This window comes from Adiantum capillus-veneris, chromosome 13 (genome assembly GCF_014529385.1).
Source record: "Adiantum capillus-veneris isolate H3 chromosome 13, ASM1452938v2, whole genome shotgun sequence".
In the NCBI taxonomy this organism is placed as follows: domain Eukaryota; kingdom Viridiplantae; phylum Streptophyta; class Polypodiopsida; order Polypodiales; family Pteridaceae; genus Adiantum; species Adiantum capillus-veneris.
The window spans coordinates 139818931-139837043 of record NC_140943.1 but is presented as its reverse complement, the minus strand read 5'-3'; the positions used below and the strand labels follow the sequence as shown (position 1 = coordinate 139837043).

The following is an 18113-nucleotide window of genomic DNA, read 5'->3' as shown; positions in this document are numbered from 1 at the left end:
TTGTCAAGCTTTCCTTTGCCTTTGTCCTCTAGCAAACTCGTGCATTTGCTTTTGGCTTCACAATCCCAAGCCAAACAAGTTGAGGGATTCCTTGAGAACTGTGTTGTTGCATAGGCCGCTAACTAGATGGTGGTTGCTCTGATATCCATAGCCAATAGTTGGTTTTGGTCGATGTCACTTGCACTTGAGAAAGGGGGGGGGGGGGGGGGGGTGTCTTTGTTAAAGTTGCAAGATTGGATGTATCTGCTCCTTCTCGCAGTCCAAGGGCTGTAAAATTCCACCAAGCTGCACCAAAATCTGGGCTATGTTGAAGTTACAAGGTCTGGAGATAATATTATCTCCCTCCTCGCACTTGAAAGAGTTGGCTACACACAACTCCCAAGCCTTCCAAATAAAAAAGTCCTCGTTACCTTTCCAAGCCACTATAAAAGCAACAAAATTGGTACCAAGACGCACTCAGAACTTGAAATCCTCAATTTGTTGCCATTGCAAAGCCGCTCCTAGATCCCCCAAGACAATCCACCCCAGGGGAGAGGTCTCCTCCAATGCCAACGGGGTCGCTTTCGATCACCGGCAAGAGGGCCCACTGCCCAAGGAGGAGCACACAAACCAACAATAAAACATCGTTTTAAAACGCTAGTAAGGAGTGGGGGGGAGGGGCGGTCCTCACTGGGTCATGGGCGTTTCAAAACACTGGAAGACTTGCCACCTTTGTCGCAGCCAAGACGCCACCATGTATAGCATGTCAAAACGCTAGCACAATGAAGCAGTTTTGGCATAAGGGAGTGCTACGAGAAAGTAAATGCTGGGGTCCCCAATCTCATGCATTTTAGAACACCAATGGCAATGGCGATTGTGGGTAGCTTCGGCAACAACGTTTTAAAACGCCAGTTGCAAAGGGGTAAGTGGTGGTGTTGTCGTCTCTGCTCGCCTTCATGGGTTCTCTTCTCCGAGCCGCCTTACTTGCCCAAGGTCATGGATCATGAAGCTCTGATACCATGTCAAAGTCGACGATGTGGAAGCATAGAGACCAAGAGGAGAAAACACGAGAGAGAGAGAGAGAGAGAGAGAGAGAGAGAGAGAGAGAGAGAGAGAGAGAGAGAGAGAGAGAGAGAGAGAGAGAGAGAGAGAGAGAGAGAGAGAGAGAGAGAGAGAGAGAGAGAGAGAGAGAGAGAGAGAGAGAGAGAGAGTCTCTTTGACCAACCAACCTTGGCAATGCAATAACTGATGTGACTACAATGGGGGATAAGGGTTGCTTATATAGAAACCTCTGTAAATTGCCCCACCGACTCTGACAAATAAAGTAAAATAAATACCTAAAAGCCAAACTAAACAATGGGATCACATTGGGCAGTTCACTTGAGATGCAAAACTCTAGCACCTACATGCCTACTACTAATTCAAGGTAGACACCTTTGGATACATAGGTTGGGAAGAGGCCCCCCCGACCCTTGGGTGGCCAAACTAGACTTTATTTAGATGATTTTTGAAAGGTATTGTCACAAAACAAGTTTATGTAAAGTTAGCATTCTTACATCATGGTCTTCTGATACCATATACGAGTGTTGTAAAGCATCATTTGTAACTTTGATATGGGAACAATCATCCCATAACTTCACATCTCAAAGCCACAATATGAGTCAATTGAAATCAACAAAATGACTTTTCGACAGTTTTTGTGCAAAAAAATAGCAAGCCCGTAGGGTGGAGGAATATGTAGGATCAATTTTTTCCCCGTGGATGTCATCTTCATGAGCATAAGTGTTTGTTTAGATCCTCTCTTAGTTGGGAGATAAGGCCTCAACAATGTGCCTACATGCCTACTACTAATTCAAGGTAGAGACCTTTGGATACATAGGTTAGCATTAGCCCACTTTGCTCTTATGTGTTCTTGAGGTGTTGGCGAAATGATGAAGATATCGATGTATTTCATATCTTTATTATTTTCTCCTTGTGTATGATTAATGCATTGGCAAAATACTGAAGGATATCAATGTATTTGAATAATTTATCATTAACTTGGAAGCCATACACCATGGGGATGGGCATAGCCATCCCGATTTGGTGCTAGACTAAGTACTTTTCTTATGAAATTTTCTAGCTGAGCATTGTAAGTTTTGTTAATCACTAGTCACACGTTTTGTGAGTCACAAATTGAATATACTCACTCCTCACCTTATCATACACATTATCTAATCTTCAATCCTTATAGACACATGTTTTAGAGAAAAAGGTAGCACTTGTGTAATATAAAAATGTTGCCTTTGATTCAGTAACAACTCACCCACATTTCCTATCCCTCTTGATACACATACCAAGAAAGTGACTTGCATCTCCCAAATCCTTTGTGGAAAACTATGTGCTAAGTGACTTCTTCAAGATGACAATCTCATCTTAAGACTTCTCAGCAATGAGTATATCATCTACAGAAACTATCAAGATGATAAGTGAACCATCATTCAACTTGTGGGATTACAAGCAGTGGTCTTCATGGCTCCTTTCATACCCTTGGGATTGCATGTAATTGTCAAACTTCATGTACCGCTGCCTTGAGCTTTGATTTAGGCCATACAATGCCTTACATAATCTACATGCAAGTGCTTCCCTCGTAGGCTTCTTAGGTTTGACTTCAAAGCCCTCTGGCTGTTTCATGTAGACATTTTCATTAAGATTCCTATGAAGGAAATCCACTTTCACGTATATTTGGGCAAGTTCCATGTTCTTAGTAGCTATTCGTCCAAGCACAAGATGCAATGTATCATATTGGCTACTAGAGAGAAGATCTCATCAAAGTCCACAACATTCTTTTGCTTGAATCCCTTAGTAATCAATTCAACTTTATACTTAGTCTCGGGATGTGTGTCATTTCTTTTTTTTATACACCCATTTGTAAGGCAAGACTTGTTTTCCCTCTGAAACCTATATCAATTCTTAAGTTTAATTTTCCATCATTGAGTTATACTCAAATTGCATTGGTTGCTCCCACTTCACACTATCTTCCATCTCAATAGCCTCTTGGTAGTAGGTAGGCTCTCCATAGTCAGTGACCAACAAATAGTGTAACCCTGGCTGAAAACACTAAGAGGCATGAGAGAAGAGTGTATATCTCCTCATTGCCTGAGTGCTATGCGTGAGTGCTAGACTATGCTCTCTTAGGAGCATCACTAGCTCTCTCAATAAGTACATCGCTAGTAGACTGAGCTGTTTGCATAACTCGATTTGAGGCTACATCCTTGAATCTCACTTTGTGATGCTCAACCTCTTTTACACGCCGTTTGTGCATCTATAATTCAGTAAAGATCACTTGTGAGTTGCAAATAACTCTTCAAGATTCCAGGTGCCAGAGACGATAACCATCTCTCCATCTACCCCATAGCCAATGAAGATGCATTTATGTGACTTAGGGTCCATCTTCTTTCTAAGCTCTTTAGGCACATGTGAGAATGCATCACACCCAATAATTAGGCTTCTTTCCAATTTACATCTCTTGTGGAATCTTGTAGTTCAACAATGTACTAGGTGACCTATTGTTTATATGCACCATTATCATAAAAGCCTCTCTCCAAAACTCTTGAGGTAAATTTTCCATAGGTAGCATGGAAGTGACCCTCTCCCAAATAGTCCTATTCATGCGCTCAACAACTCCATTTTGAGTAGGTGTGTACGGCATAGTAAACTACCTCCTAATGCCTCGTTTGCTACATAAATCCTTAAAATCAGTGGAGACATACTTTCACTTGCTGTGAGTGCGCAAAGCCTTCAACCTCTTTCCAGACTGGTTCTCGACCATATCTAGGAACTTTTGGAAGACACTAAAGACTTTGTCTTTCCTCTTTAGGAGATATACCCACACCTTTTAAGTAGAGTCATATATGAAAGTTAGGAAATATAATGCCCCCCCTAGAGACTTATGTGGCATAGGCCCACAGAGATCACTGCCAACCAAGTGTAGAGCATTCCCGAACTCTCTGGTCAATGGTGAAGTGGTAAGCCTAGTATGTTTCTCGTATATGCAATGCTCGACTGCTGCATGTTAGGGACAACATCAACATGTGGAGACTCAATGTCCATCCCTAGGTCTTACAAGTTCGTGTGAACCAAAGGGTTTCCACATTGAGGCCATAATAAAACACTTGTGTACCTCTTTGATGTGTGTTACTTCTACATTGAAAAAGCAAGAGGGAGAGTTGAGAGGCAACAATTGTACCAAATGCACCACTTTCTCTCTTTACCTTGGGAAACAGATTTTCCCTTGGGACAATCCTATTTTCCATGTCCACTTGCTATATAGTTAAAACATAGCCTTTTCTTTTTGGCTTTCTCAAACTCTTCATTAGACAGATGGCCCTTAGGCCTCTTAGGCTTCTTGGATGCATCAGATGCAGCTACTATAAATTTTCTCTTATTATGTCCATGAGGTGTTCATGCATCTGCATGTGCACTGTAAGGCATGTGAGTATTATGCAATGCTTTTTCATCGGGATAGTTGTGCACATGCATCTACGCTATACCATCTTGGGGTCCTGGGTTTTAACGTGCTTCTTAAAGCTCTGGTGTTAACCCACATATGAACCCACACACTTGTTGAAAGGTGTCTAGACCTTCTAGCTTAAGAATCCATCACAATAGTGCGAGTTATATTGTAACAGTGTCTTACGCTCACGTATAGAGCACTTGTCCTATGTAGACCAATTTTTGTCCGCTTCATTTGTGGGCAGCAATTTCTTTCCGAACACATCCTCGAAGTCTTCCCATATTTGTGGTATGATGCCCTTCTCCTTGAGCAACATCCACCATTTATAGGCCTTATCCTCTAGTGTTAGATTTGTTTGCAGTGCCTTGACTGCATCTGGAATGCGTTTAAGATCGCGAATGCCATCCCATTTGCTCAAGAATATATTCACAAAATATCTTTGTTGTGCTCCTTTTTCTCTCTTCAAAAAATCAGTGGCCTAGTATTCTTTAACAGACCATCCACCTCTTTTTGAGAGAGAAGGTGCAACACCTCCAGATTGGAGCCTTGCTCATGTGGACCAGGGGTGCTCTTGCTAGGCACGGGGGTCACAAAAACTAGGTACATTTATCTGCAGCTCATTAACTTGGCCCTTAGTTGATTGTTACATGAATACACAAGCATATAAGGCATTTTAGTGATATTTGCATTCGATGTCAAGAAATTTGATGCTATAATCCGGCCCAGTTGCCGCGCACGGGCACCTGCCATGAGAGTGGTCAACCATGGAGCAGCAGCAGGTGAAACTGGCACATGGTTCTCAAAATCAAAAGTATGTTGCATGTCAATATCCAAATCCATGGCATAATGTGTTGTGCTAGCAAGAAAAGATGAGTACCTTGTTGCATAAAACCTTTGGCAAAGTCAAAGAGTAATTGGCGATGAGAAATTGCAAAAGAAATTGACTAGCCTTGCTAAATCCAAACTATTAAAGCGTAATAGGTTTCTGATGTTGATTATGAGCTCGATCCAGAATGGCCCATGGCCTCTAGACCCTTGGCCTAACACATATATTCCTGTTTTGGAATGTTGTTTGGATTGTTATTGATTTTTGCTAGGCTAGACTAAATCTTTTCTCTGTTAAGGTTGGAATGGTCTTTGTATCCTTTGTGTCTTTGGATTCTCAAGGCAAGTGATGAGTTGTGACTTTAAGGGCCATATGTTATCCTCACTACACACATAGCAATCCAACATCATTGTCATCCTTGGATTGAGAACCCGGATAGGGCATGTAAACACAACAGTTATTGTGCTAATGAACAATATAAAAGAGGAAATTTATCTAAGGAGCACGGCCATGGATGGCCAATCTTCAACCCACTCTAGGCTAGCAACCATAGACTCAATCTCATGAACAATAGGATAATAATGCTTACTCAAGCTAATCCCCATAAACTACACACACACACATACACACACACACACACACACACACACACACAAGGAATCTAGTTAGGAAATGTCCACAGTAATTAAGCACCAAAGTTGTATACCACACCAACCAACTCACTCTAATCCATGCAAACACAACAAATGTACTCGAGACAAATGATGGACTCAATCTTCTTAACACAAGCACATGTACATAAGGACTCACTTAGGAAAAGGAAACACAATTCACACATAGACATTAGTGATGGTACACGCTAATTGCTCACAAAAATCAAAGCATGCATCACAATATTGAAACAACCTTGAGGCCTATCATGTGAGTTCATCATAATTAGTTTTTTTAATTTCCTATTGTACACATGTTTTACATACAGAAGGGTCCCATTTAAAAGAGGTACTTATAGATTGAATGAGAAATTGGAGTGTTTCATCTATTAAAACTTTGTAGAGATGGAAATTATTTAAATATTCCTTGGATGCATATGATATAGAGGCCTTACAAATAGTGAACCCTTGAGGACAAACAAATTGCTTATGACAAGAGAAGAATTCACAGAAAAGCCAAAATGATTAGCACTCTAATTAGAACATAATAAGAGTGCTCTAACTAGAGAGCACTCTAATGGATTATGACAAGAGGTACTCAAATGGAAATTGCTTATGGCAAGAGAGGTATTGAGAGAAAAGTCAAAGCGATTAGCACTCTAGTTTCCACACCATTTACACTAATGGGAGAAGAGAGAGAGAGAGAGAGAGAGAGAGAGAGAGAGAGAGAGAGAGAGAGAGAGAGAGAGAGAGAGAGAGAGAGAGAGAGAGAGAGAGAGAGGAGAAGAAGAAGAAGAAGAAAAAGAAGAAGAAGAAAAAGAAGAAGCATGTCAGTAGTGATGAAGTGGGCCACAAAATCATGGAAAGATGAAGGGTTCCATAGCATAGATATACGTATAGTTAGCTAGGTCTGATTTCACACAATGAGAGACCAAGAGGTAGTGTTCACTCTCTTATATGCCTAGGGTTTCACTTATTTATTATCCCAATATCCAAGGCCTTTAAGACTCTGTGACTACGATTGGAGCTCTCCCTTTATTGGTCAATTTTATACATTATATATACTTTCTTTTTTTTGCAAGGGCAGGGTGGGCGTGCCCGGGGGGGGGGGTGTCTAATGATTTATTGAATGCACATGGTAGAGTGAACTTTTGATGACCATTGGCACATGGAATTCTTACAAAGCCTAAATCTCATTACATCACAAGACAAAATGATTAGAAAATTTACAAAGGGTGACTATGTTGGTTTACATATCTGTCCAATCCTTGGTATGTAGTAGTTGGTGCTTTAAGGGAATTGATGACTATATTTGCAATCTCCGAACACCATAACTTCTTTCGCTTTTGTAATATCCTTTTTCTTGTAAGTTGTAATGCGATGCTATCCATCCCATAAACTGTTCTATAGTTGTTAATTTGAAATCTTCAATCCACATTGATCCCTTGAGGAATGATATGTAGGTTGGAAGATCCATACATGGCTACTTTTAGACTCCATGTCTAGAAGGTGAATGTTTATCTAGTTTGGGCTAGGACATGCTCTTGCTTCTTTTGAGCTCTTGATAGGTCCTCCTTAGATTTCCCATCTCTTGGGCTAATGTGTAGAGGCTCTTGTAAATTGGGGTTGGTTATGGTCACCCTTCACCACTTGGATCTCATTGGCATTCTTTTGTGTTGCATGATGGTGCTTTTGCATCCAAGTGTTACCTACAAACAAGTCCTACCAACTCTACTTAGCAAAAAATACATTCCTTTGTTTTAAAATGTGAATCAGTGTTGGGAAAAGGGTCACCCCAGCTTAGCTTAGGGCCTATTGAGAATTCAAGTTAGGGCCAAGGTAAGAAAGATCCAAAAAAATACAATAAGCTACTACAAAAATCCTACAATATAACTACAAAATTCTATTAGTAATATGGTTTGCACCTTAATGGGCCTTTTTGGGGAAAAGATTTTCTCGAACATAAGAAAATAATGGATTATGAAACTCTCATAAGACGCTTGGCTTTCCTTATTCAAGTGTGAAAGACTTTTCTGTTTTTGAAGTACCCAAGACTCTTTAACTTTCAATTCTTGGAGGTTCATTATTAAATTTTTTATCATTTACTTTGGAAGGATCTATAAATATGTCTCCAATCAAATAGAATTGGGACACCTACCACAACACAACAGACGCTGCCACTACCTTTCACTCAGAGAGAGAGAGAGAGAGAGAGAGAGAGAGAGAGAGAGAGAGAGAGAGAGAGAGAGAGAGAGAGAAGAGAGAGAATAAGAAGAAGTGGATTTTAATGTCGTAGGAAACTATCCCAAGAGACCTCAAAGATCTATCTGACAAGAGAGAGAGGATTAAAAGAGGAAGAACAATAAAACATACCTTTAAAAATTTAGAAGGTACTTTGGTGTACACGGATTGAAACTCGCTGGGCATACACCCTCCCTTTTTGCCATGAAAGGATAAGGAGATCAAAATCCTTTGGCATAGTCCTATTTCCCCTCATCGAATGTCTTCCTCTTTTGTGGTGAATGCCTTCATGATAGCTACAGGAGGTTGATTTGGCACTAGCAAGTGATCGTTACGCGTTTCAGACTTTATTGGTTGTTCTAGAATCTGAATCTAAAGTGGGACCATACCCAAACAGTCCACTGGTTTCTCAAAATACTCCTCACTTCACTGGTAGTGACTTTAAAAATCAAAGCAATCAAGCTAACTTTCAGGTAGTGAAATCCTTTCCTTTCCATTCAAATGCTCCCATGTTTCCCTTGGAAAAAGATATTCCTTTTTTCCCCATCCAAAGTTTGGGGTGCAATGAATGACAACCTTGCTCCCTCTAGCACATGGTGCAACTTGATGGGATTAGGGAGGATAAGAGAGAGGACCATTTATGGTAACGGCATGCTAATTACACAATGGTACTTACTCAATGAAATTAGAGTAGAGTATAGACATAATTATGTTAACTAGATTGTATAAAATTGAGTATAAAGTGGCTCATTATATAGAGATAGTGTAGGCTCCAAATCATTCCAGAACTCGTGGATGAGATTGGGTGCCATCCAATAATGGATGAATGCAAAGCGAAGAGATCTTAACGAGAAATTACCCGATACTAGATTTTCCTCATTGTTTATAGATTATGGGCCTCCCCGATTATGGGCCTCCCTTCTCTCCTAATCTTTGGTAACACTTCAAAGACACAAAGCTTCCAATTCAATAGCTTTCATATCCTTTCAATTTACTTCTGATTGCTTGTACTCTTCCTCTTCCATAAAATACTTACTCTTCATGCCAATGTCTGTATTATGATCAAGTCTCGAGTAAGAATAAGAGACTCTTTAGCTAGTCTGATGAAATCTTATTGGCAAAATTTCAACACACAAGGTTCTCATATGATGCTATACAAGCATCCCTCTTCTCACCCACCAAAAGGTGGAAGTCATCAATCACTAAGAAGCCCTCACCCAAGGAAATCCAAAAGTTGTTAAGTTTGATGCATTATGCACATTGTTGTTGCAAGAGTCGCTTTTCAAAAAAAAGAAAGGACTAGACAACGTGCAGTTGAACATGCCTTTATTGTTGCTCAAAGAAAAGGTGGAAACAATAATGCAATCACTTCTCATGGTTCTTCTACGAGTGGAAAATCACTTGTTCCTAATGCTTCTGTTGGCAACAATTCATTTGAAAATTCTGGTGATTAGGGCAAAAAGAAGATGCGTTACCATTATTGTAAAGCTAATGATCACTTGATCAAGTAGTGTCCTAAGTTGAAGACCAAAGAGGCCAAGAAGAAAGAGGGTGGTTCCACTGCAAATGCTGGTTCCACTACAAATGCAGTTATTGTTGAGTCTTCTGTGAAAGGAGACTGTGATGCTGATGTTGATGCATAATGGGCTTTTAGTGTAGAGTGTACCTATAATCCTGATGTCCATGATGCATGCATGTTAATTGTTGCAGATTCACATGTGTGGTATTTTGATAGTGGTGCTACAAAGCACATTACCTCACATCATAATTTGTTCACCTCTCTTGAGTCTGTACCTCATAGGAATTTTCAGTTACTTGTGCCAACAATGCCTCTTATCCGGTTTGAGGGAGTTGGAAAGATTGTGCTTATTGTTGCAAATGGCAGTTCTTTTACACTTGTTAATGCACTTTATGTACGTGGGATCAAGAAGAATCTTTTCTCTGTATCCGCACTTGCTAGACTTGATCTTGTAGTCAAATTTGTGGATGAGAGATGTACTGTACATGATCTCAATTTTGGTGATGAAATTGTTGCATCTGGCATTTTATGCCGTGGGTTGTATAAGCTCACTTTGTATGATTGGTGTGGGCGCAGAATTTTGCAAATGCAGTTGTGGATTCAAAGGCTATTTCAGATGCAAAACTTTGGCATGCACGTTTTGGTCATCTAAATTTTGCCAGTTTGTTGCATTTGCAGAAATCTGACATGGTTGCTTCTTTGCCGCCTCTTGAAGCACCTTTCAAACATGTTTGTGAAGGCTGCATTTTGGGTAAGATGCAGTGTTCTAAGTTTCCAAAGGATGGTTCAATTAGGGCCACATGCAGGTTGCAGCTTGTACATAGTGATGTTTGTGGGTCCATGCAAACTCCGTCCTTGGGCAATTACCTTTACTTCGTGACTTTTATTAATGATTACTCCGAGCATGCATGGGTATATCGGCTTAAAGCGAAGTCCGAAGTATTTATGTGCTCCAAACAATTTCTGGATATGGCTAAAAATGTCTCGAAATGTATTATGGACACGCTCTGTTCTGATCGAGGGGGGAGAGTATATGTCTCATGAATTTACTGCATTTTTAGTTAGTCGTGGAATAAAACACCAATGTACACTGCTTTGTACACCTCAGCAAAACGGTGTTGCTAAGAGAAAAAACAAGTCACTTACGAAAATGGCACGGTGTATGGTCAAAAGTCAAGCTTTGCCGCATTCGTTTTGGCTTGAGGCCATAATGTGTGCCACTTATGTACTTAACAGGTATCCTACGAAAGCTTTGCAGTCTATGACTCCATATGAAGCATGGCATGATAGAAAGCCTTCTATTGAGCACTACGTGTTTTCGGTTGTTTGGCATATGCTTTGGTGCCACAAACACAAAGCAAAAAATGGGATGATAAGGTTGTCAAATGTATTATGTTGGTTATAGTGCTGAAAGAAAAGGTTACAGAATGTATCATCCACAAACAAAGCGTATTTTCGTTTCACGGGATGTTGTCTTTGTGGAAGATTCTGTTTAGCCCTTGCTGTCAATTACTAGAGACAGTAATGTAAGGTCACAGGAGATTTATGACACTTTGTTGCCTCTTTTCAGTGGTGTAAGTTTGAATGTAAATTCCAATGAGGCAAATGTACAGCCTATGGGGGTTTCTGAAAATGTTATAGATCAGCTTATTATAGATGCAGATGTACATGATGTACTTGATGAGGAAAGGCCTGAAAATAAGCAGGCTAGAGGTATGCCAAAATGGTTGGTGCATACATTGCGTGATAGTAAATTGGATGCACCTTTGTCTAGTCGCACTCATTCAGGCTCTCACCGTGCATCTTATGCATCAGATTGTTATGCTTTGGTTGTGTCTAGCTTACATGATGTTAAGGAACCTCTGTCTTTTGTAATGAAGCACAAAATTAAAAAAATTGGATGATTGCCATGCAATCAGAATATGATGTACTTATAGAAAATGACATATGGACTTTATGTGATTTGCCTCCTGGCAAAAAGGCCATTGGTACAAAGTGGGTTTACAAGTTGAAATGAAAGCCGGATGGTGAGATTGATCGTTATAAGGCTCGACTTGTTGCAAATGGTTATGCACAACAAAAAGGCATAGATTATGAAGAGACTTTTGCTCCCACTTGTAGTATGACTACTGTGCGTTTTCTATGTGCATTGGCAGCTCATTTTGGTTGGGATGTACATCAATCAGACATTGTTACTGCTTTCTTGAATGATAACATATTTGAGGAAGTTTATGTAACCCATCCTCGCGGTTTTGTCAAGAAAGGACAAGAGGATAAGGTGTGCTAATGTAATAAAGCTTTGTATTGGTTGAGCAATCTCCTCGTGCTTGGTATGAGAAGGCTGCCACTCATTTGGTCAAACAAGGCTTTCGTAATAGTCCAACAGAAAGCACATTGTATGTAAAGCGTGAGGGTGATGTACTTCTCATTGTGGTTCTTTATGTGGATGATATGTTAATCACTAGACCAAATGAGAGACATATTGTTGAATTTAAAGCTGATTTCAATGCTACTTTCAAGATGAAAGATTTGAGACTAATACATCATTACTTGGGTGCACAATTTAAGCAGTGTGATGGTGGTATTGCCTTGTGTCAGAAAAGTTACATAGAGACATTGCTATGTAAGTTCGAACTTGAGGATTGCAAACCTATTGTCACTCCCATGTAAACAGGTTTGAAATTGAGTCTACATGATACTGGTGATCCTGCAGATGTCACTCTTTACCACACTCTTGTTGATGCCTCATTTATGTATGTAACACGAGTCCGGATATTCAGTTTGTAGTCTGACAGGTCAGTAGGTTATGCATAGCCCAGGGTAGCATTGGCAGGCTGTCAAAAGGATTTTCTGCTACTTGAGTGACACTTTACATCTTGGCTTGTTTTATCCCAAGGGGGGGATCATTGCCGCCAAACTTACGTGCTTTTGCGGACTCATATTAGGCTGGTTGTTTTGACACACGAGTGTCCACAAGTGGTTTTTGTTTCATCCTTGGCAGCTCATGCATATCATGGTTGAGCAAGAAGCAACCTACTATGGCCACTTCCAGTTGTGAGGCTGAGTACAAAGCAGTCTTCACAACTATGGTTGAGTGTATATGGCTCAGACACCTTATGGCTGATTTGGGTGTTGGACAAACACTGGCAACACTATCTACACTGACAGACAAAGGGCATTGCCAATTGCAAGGAACCTAGCTTTTCGTGATTGCACAAAGCACATTAAGGTGCATTACCACTATGTTAGGGAGAGATTCTCAAGAGGAGAGATCAGCTTGGCTTATGTGTCAACACAGGCCAACCTTGCAGATCTTTTCACAAAGGCATTGCCTTATGAAAAGTTCGAAGCTTTCCGCAAAGCTTTGGGCTTACTCCCCTTTGTGGACTGATCATGTCCTTAGGGCATGGCACTTCCCTTTACTTTATGTGCAAGCTCTCGTTCACCGCAATACTCCAGGGGAATTTGTTACCATATACATGTGGTAGTGATGTGTGTGAACACACTTAAAACTGCCGAGACATTTTTTCCCTCAGTAAGAAGTTTTTTTCCCCGTGCATTGTATATACGCCCATCATTCTAGGCTATCTATCTTTCCATAGCATGCTAAGTATTACACTCTCTGTTACGTGTCTTGAGCTTCCTTCGTCTTCTCTAAGTTGTGTGTGTTTTCTTGCAACCCTAATTCCAACAGTGACAAAAATGTTGTTTAGTGATTACAAAACCTAAGCCTTTAGTCAAAGGGACTGAGGTCGGTATGTGTGGATGAGTGCAAGCTACCTAGGAATTAGAGGAGGGTAAGGGGGGTATGTAAGCTCAGAAAGCGAATTCATCCATCTGTGGTGAAACAAAAGAGGAATCTTTTTCTACACCTGGAAAGGACACCAACTTTACTTAGGCTCGAATGACTAAGCTAAGAAACAGGAGGAGGAAGCAGAAAATGGAGTTGAGGTTGAAAGGCTTTTAGGAATATTTATAATGTATAAAAATATGAACTTTAGTAAGCATAACATGTCTTCAATATACATTTTTGAGCGGACAACAGCGGCCACAAGTCTCCACGTACTAGCAAAATTCTTATAAGAATCTGCCAAGGCATAAAGAACAGTCTACACAAGGGAACTGTTTGAAATGACTTCACCTGCAGAAAAAAGTTGCTCATTGATATCCTTGACACCAGCAAGAAAAGTGTCCATATCATTTTCTTCATGCATAATCTTCGTTTCCGGCTCTTTACGCAGCAATGCAATTTTTGTCTCATTGCGACTTACATAAAGACTATCCAGAATATCCCAAGTCTATTTTGCAGATTTCGTTGACCGAATGTGAAGAGTAATAGTATGCTTCACAGACAACACAATCAGTGCATGAGCCTGCAAATCTTTTAAATCCCAACAAGCTTGTTTTGCCGTAGACAAAACAACTCTAGCAACAGTAATCTTTGCAGAAAGACCTGCAACATCCTCAACATCGCCTACATCCTCAGAACCAGAACGGACTTCAATGCCCTACACAATATTCCAGACACCCTTTGACACAAGAACATGTTGTATCATGTAAGCCCACATAGGGTAATTGTCTCCATCCAATCTGTCTTAGCAACAAACATCTTGAACACATGTGTTATCACCTGATTTGAAAATTGCATGAAAAGAGAAGAAATGAAACGGAAACAACACGTGCTATATAGCACAAACCGTAGAAGACTGTAAGGGACCGATTATGTAATAAACGACACCGACAAAAATTTTGCAAAAAATGACGAAATAGCTTGTGCAGTACTGCCTGTAATGAAAACGGAGGCCGAAATGAGCCGGAATAAAAAAATTGAGCAAGTGAACAGGTGTGTGTTTTGGCTGTAATGAAAACGGAGGCCGAAATGAGCCGGAATAAAAAAATTGAGCAAGTGAACAGGTGTGTGCTCGCCAAAGCTTAGAGAAATCGAAGAAAGTGAGGTGTGCTAGAGCTACTGGCAACTAAGCCCGAGAAGACGCAACCTGCTCTGATACAATTGTTGGAATTAGGGTTGCAAGAAAATACACACAGCTTGGAGATGACGAAGGAAGCTCAAGGCATACAACACAGAGTGTATTACCTAATGTGCTATGGAAAGATAGATAGCCCTAGAACGATGGACGTATATACAATGCATGAGGAAAAACCTCCTAGTGAGGGAAAAAAATGCCCCGGCAATCCTAAGTGTGTTCAAACACATCACTACCACATGTATATGGTGACAGTCACATCCTCTCCTAATGGATTTTTGGGTCATGTAGCCCCTTCGGAAAAAACCTAATTAGGGTTGTTTAAAGGCTATATGTCCACACTTTTTGGCTCTTGGGATATGGTGCATGTGGCATCGCTTGGTGCTTAGTGTGCTAACATGGGCAAAATAGTCGTCGATGAAAACAGTCAACCATCAAGGCATAAGGCATCTCTCCCCGGCCTTCTTGGCACCAGCAGCAGCCCCCTGCATAAATATAAATATAACTACAAAGACAACAAGTACATAGGAAGATCCATTCTACAAGACCACAAGAAAATAAAGCATCAACGCAATGTGTGTTAGTAGTAGGTACTTGGTAGTGTTTGGGGAGCCAATGAGAGAGGTTGGTACTCTCAGAGAGGGCAGACAGCCAGTGCTAACTTCTAAGCAGTCATTCGACTGGATCTGGATCGAAGGTTACATCATAGTTGCATGAGCATCAATGTACAGTTCCTGCACCGCTATCGCTATCGTTGCCTTGAGGAAAAGGCAACTCAAAAGAACACCAGCATTGAAACGAGTGAAAGATGTTTCTCCCATCAGCTGCAACTCCGCCACAATGTGGGCAAACCTGCCCATAATACGTATCCTAATACATTCTAATACTTACAATACCGCTCATATTGTTGAATTATTGGTCGAGAACCAATATCTGAAAGAAACCGACAGCTAGCAGGGGTGGTATTCAACACCACTAGGAATTTGAATGAGCTTTGATACAAAACTAGGATAATACTTGTAATGTGTAAAGGGAGACCGAAAAAGCTGAATCGAATAGATTATTACACAATGCAGACCAATTCACAAAGCTCTGAATATTGGATGGGGCAACATATGTGGAATAATCCCCCCAAGCGTATACACAGTAGATAGTGTCAGGACAACATAAAATTAAATCTACTTAAGATTGCTAGCCAGTGAGGTTGAGCACCAAGATTCACCCTCAATTCACTAAAGGCTGGCAACCACTTGCACAGACAGCTCAATGACTAAAATCATGAATTGCACCAAAACCAAGTGGCAACCGGTGCCTCTCTTCAAGCCAAACGAAAAATCAATAGAAAACAAATCCCCTAAGCAGAGGAAAAAACAATGACGACTCCAATGCAAAAATCAACACTCTGGAAAACTATGACTTCCAGGTTTCTTCACCACTTCTTTTAAAGATCGGAAGCCTCAAAATGGGCATGGAAGCCAGGAAATAACAAGCCACCCTACATGCTCTTTGCTACCTCCCAGAATGTGGAGATAGAAGACCCTTACTGTGTATGTGGAATGCCGCTGCAAAAAGCTGGAATACAACAAGGTGGCAATACAGTGTACACCACCGAAAATGAATTCATTGAACAGAGTAGAAACAATTTACAAACATCTATGAAGCCATGATTTGGGCGATTCGCCCCTCCAAATTCGTATCGTTGCAACTCCTATGTAATACCTTGCTACAAAGGCACTACCATATACAGGCGCTGTGAGCCATTAAAGTTGGCACAAGCAGAAAACCTAAACACCATCTTCTCCGGCGACAGCATCGGCAAAAGAAAGTGCCAGGCTCTCTGCTAAGCTTGGGCCAATCGCAGAAACAGAGACACCTTTTGAGACAGGTGAAGTTTCCACTCTGGTAATAGACTTGGGGAGCCAGTCTCGTGAGCCAGAAAAAGAGCAAGAATCCAGACGTGAAGCCACAGAAGAATCATATCGTGCAGGCACAATATCTTTCCAGGGATCTTCAAGCATCGACCTCTTTGCAAAAGATTCGGGAGTACCAGTCTCCGAATAGGTGCCCTGGAACCGATGGAATCCTCTGCCACCTGATTTTCCAGGGGTACTCCTATTACTGCTTCCAGGGCTCTGCTTGAAGCTTCCCCAAGAGCGATTGCTGCCATGGCTCTGCACACAGCTCTCATTCATCCCACCCACAGACCAAGGGGGTGACTGTGCTGAAAGACTGCCTCTCCCAACATTGTAATCTGAGAATGCAGGGGAGTTGCCATGGGTAGTCCCATTGTAACTATAAGGTGCAGATCTGGGCCCACCTGCAGAGGACGCAGGGTTACTAAAGATCGGTGTGTTGAAGCTTCGCGGTGGCGTCGAATTAGGGTGAAAATTGCCACGAGGGGCAGGGTGATGGTTAGGGTAAGGATAGGAATTGCTGAAATTAGCAGGCGTTGCGACCATGCCAGAGTGACGCATGCTGGGCTGATGATTAGGGCCATGCTTACCAGGACTGAAGCTGCCAGGAGGGGTAGAATTAACGTTAGGGTTCGAGTTAGGCGTCAGGAAGGCAGCGTTAATGGTACTACCTGGAGGAGGCGCAAAGCTCGGCTGCCGCAAGGGAGAAGAGGGAGGCTCAGATCTGGACTTCTTATTCCTCTGCGGACCGCGGAAGGCCGCAAGAGGATCTGTGTAGAACTCGAAACGTGGTGTTGCGGAGGGCTGCTGTAAATCGTGGAGAAGCGGAAGGCCAGGAGATTTGGGGGAATCGGTAACCGATGAACCCCCTCCTTCATCCGCCAAAGACGCCTCCTCCCGTATGGCTCTCAGCATCTCCCTCCTCTTCTCTGAGCTCTCTTCCATTCCTACAAAGCCCTAATGCCGCTCGCTCAGGTTCACTCTTAGACCCCGGCCAAAAACAGCTGTTGGGATAATTATTCGTCACACACGACAACGAATCAGCGTAGCGCGCTCAACAGTTTGCCGTCTTGCAGGTTCAAGGTGTCCTGCTGTTTGGAGGTGTTCACCGGTTGCTAGGCCATCAACTTCATTTGTTAATCCAAAGAATTTTTTTTTTGTGGGTTATAGTTTAGAAAGCAAAGGTTACACGTTGTATCATATGCAAACAAAGCATATCTTGATTAAGTCAAGATGTTGTGTTTGTGGAAAATTCAATTTATTGTTTGTTGGGCATGTACCAAGGAGACAAATACAAGCTCATAAAATGTATATGATACATTGCTGCCTCTATGTAATGGTGGAAGTACAAATGTAAGCCCTAATGAGGCACGTGTGGCCCATGTAGGTTTCAAACAATGTTGCAAAATCAGTCATTTTTTGACACAAATATACGAGTTGTAGTTGATGAGGCTAGGACTGAAAATGAGTAGGTTAGAGATATGCCATGCAAAGCTTGCATGACA

The 18113-nt window shown here is 41.4% G+C and overlaps 1 protein-coding gene across 1 annotated transcript; it reads right to left on the bottom strand.

The window, feature by feature from the left end:
• Positions 1–16273: 16273 nt before the first annotated feature.
• Positions 16274–17732, bottom strand: LOC147444966 (protein SICKLE-like). The gene has a single exon (XM_086527469.1). It carries the CDS (start codon positions 17551–17553, stop codon positions 16480–16482), a length of 1074 nt encoding a protein of 357 aa, XP_086383595.1. The 5' UTR covers positions 17554–17732; the 3' UTR covers positions 16274–16479.
• Positions 17733–18113: the final 381 nt, after the last annotated feature.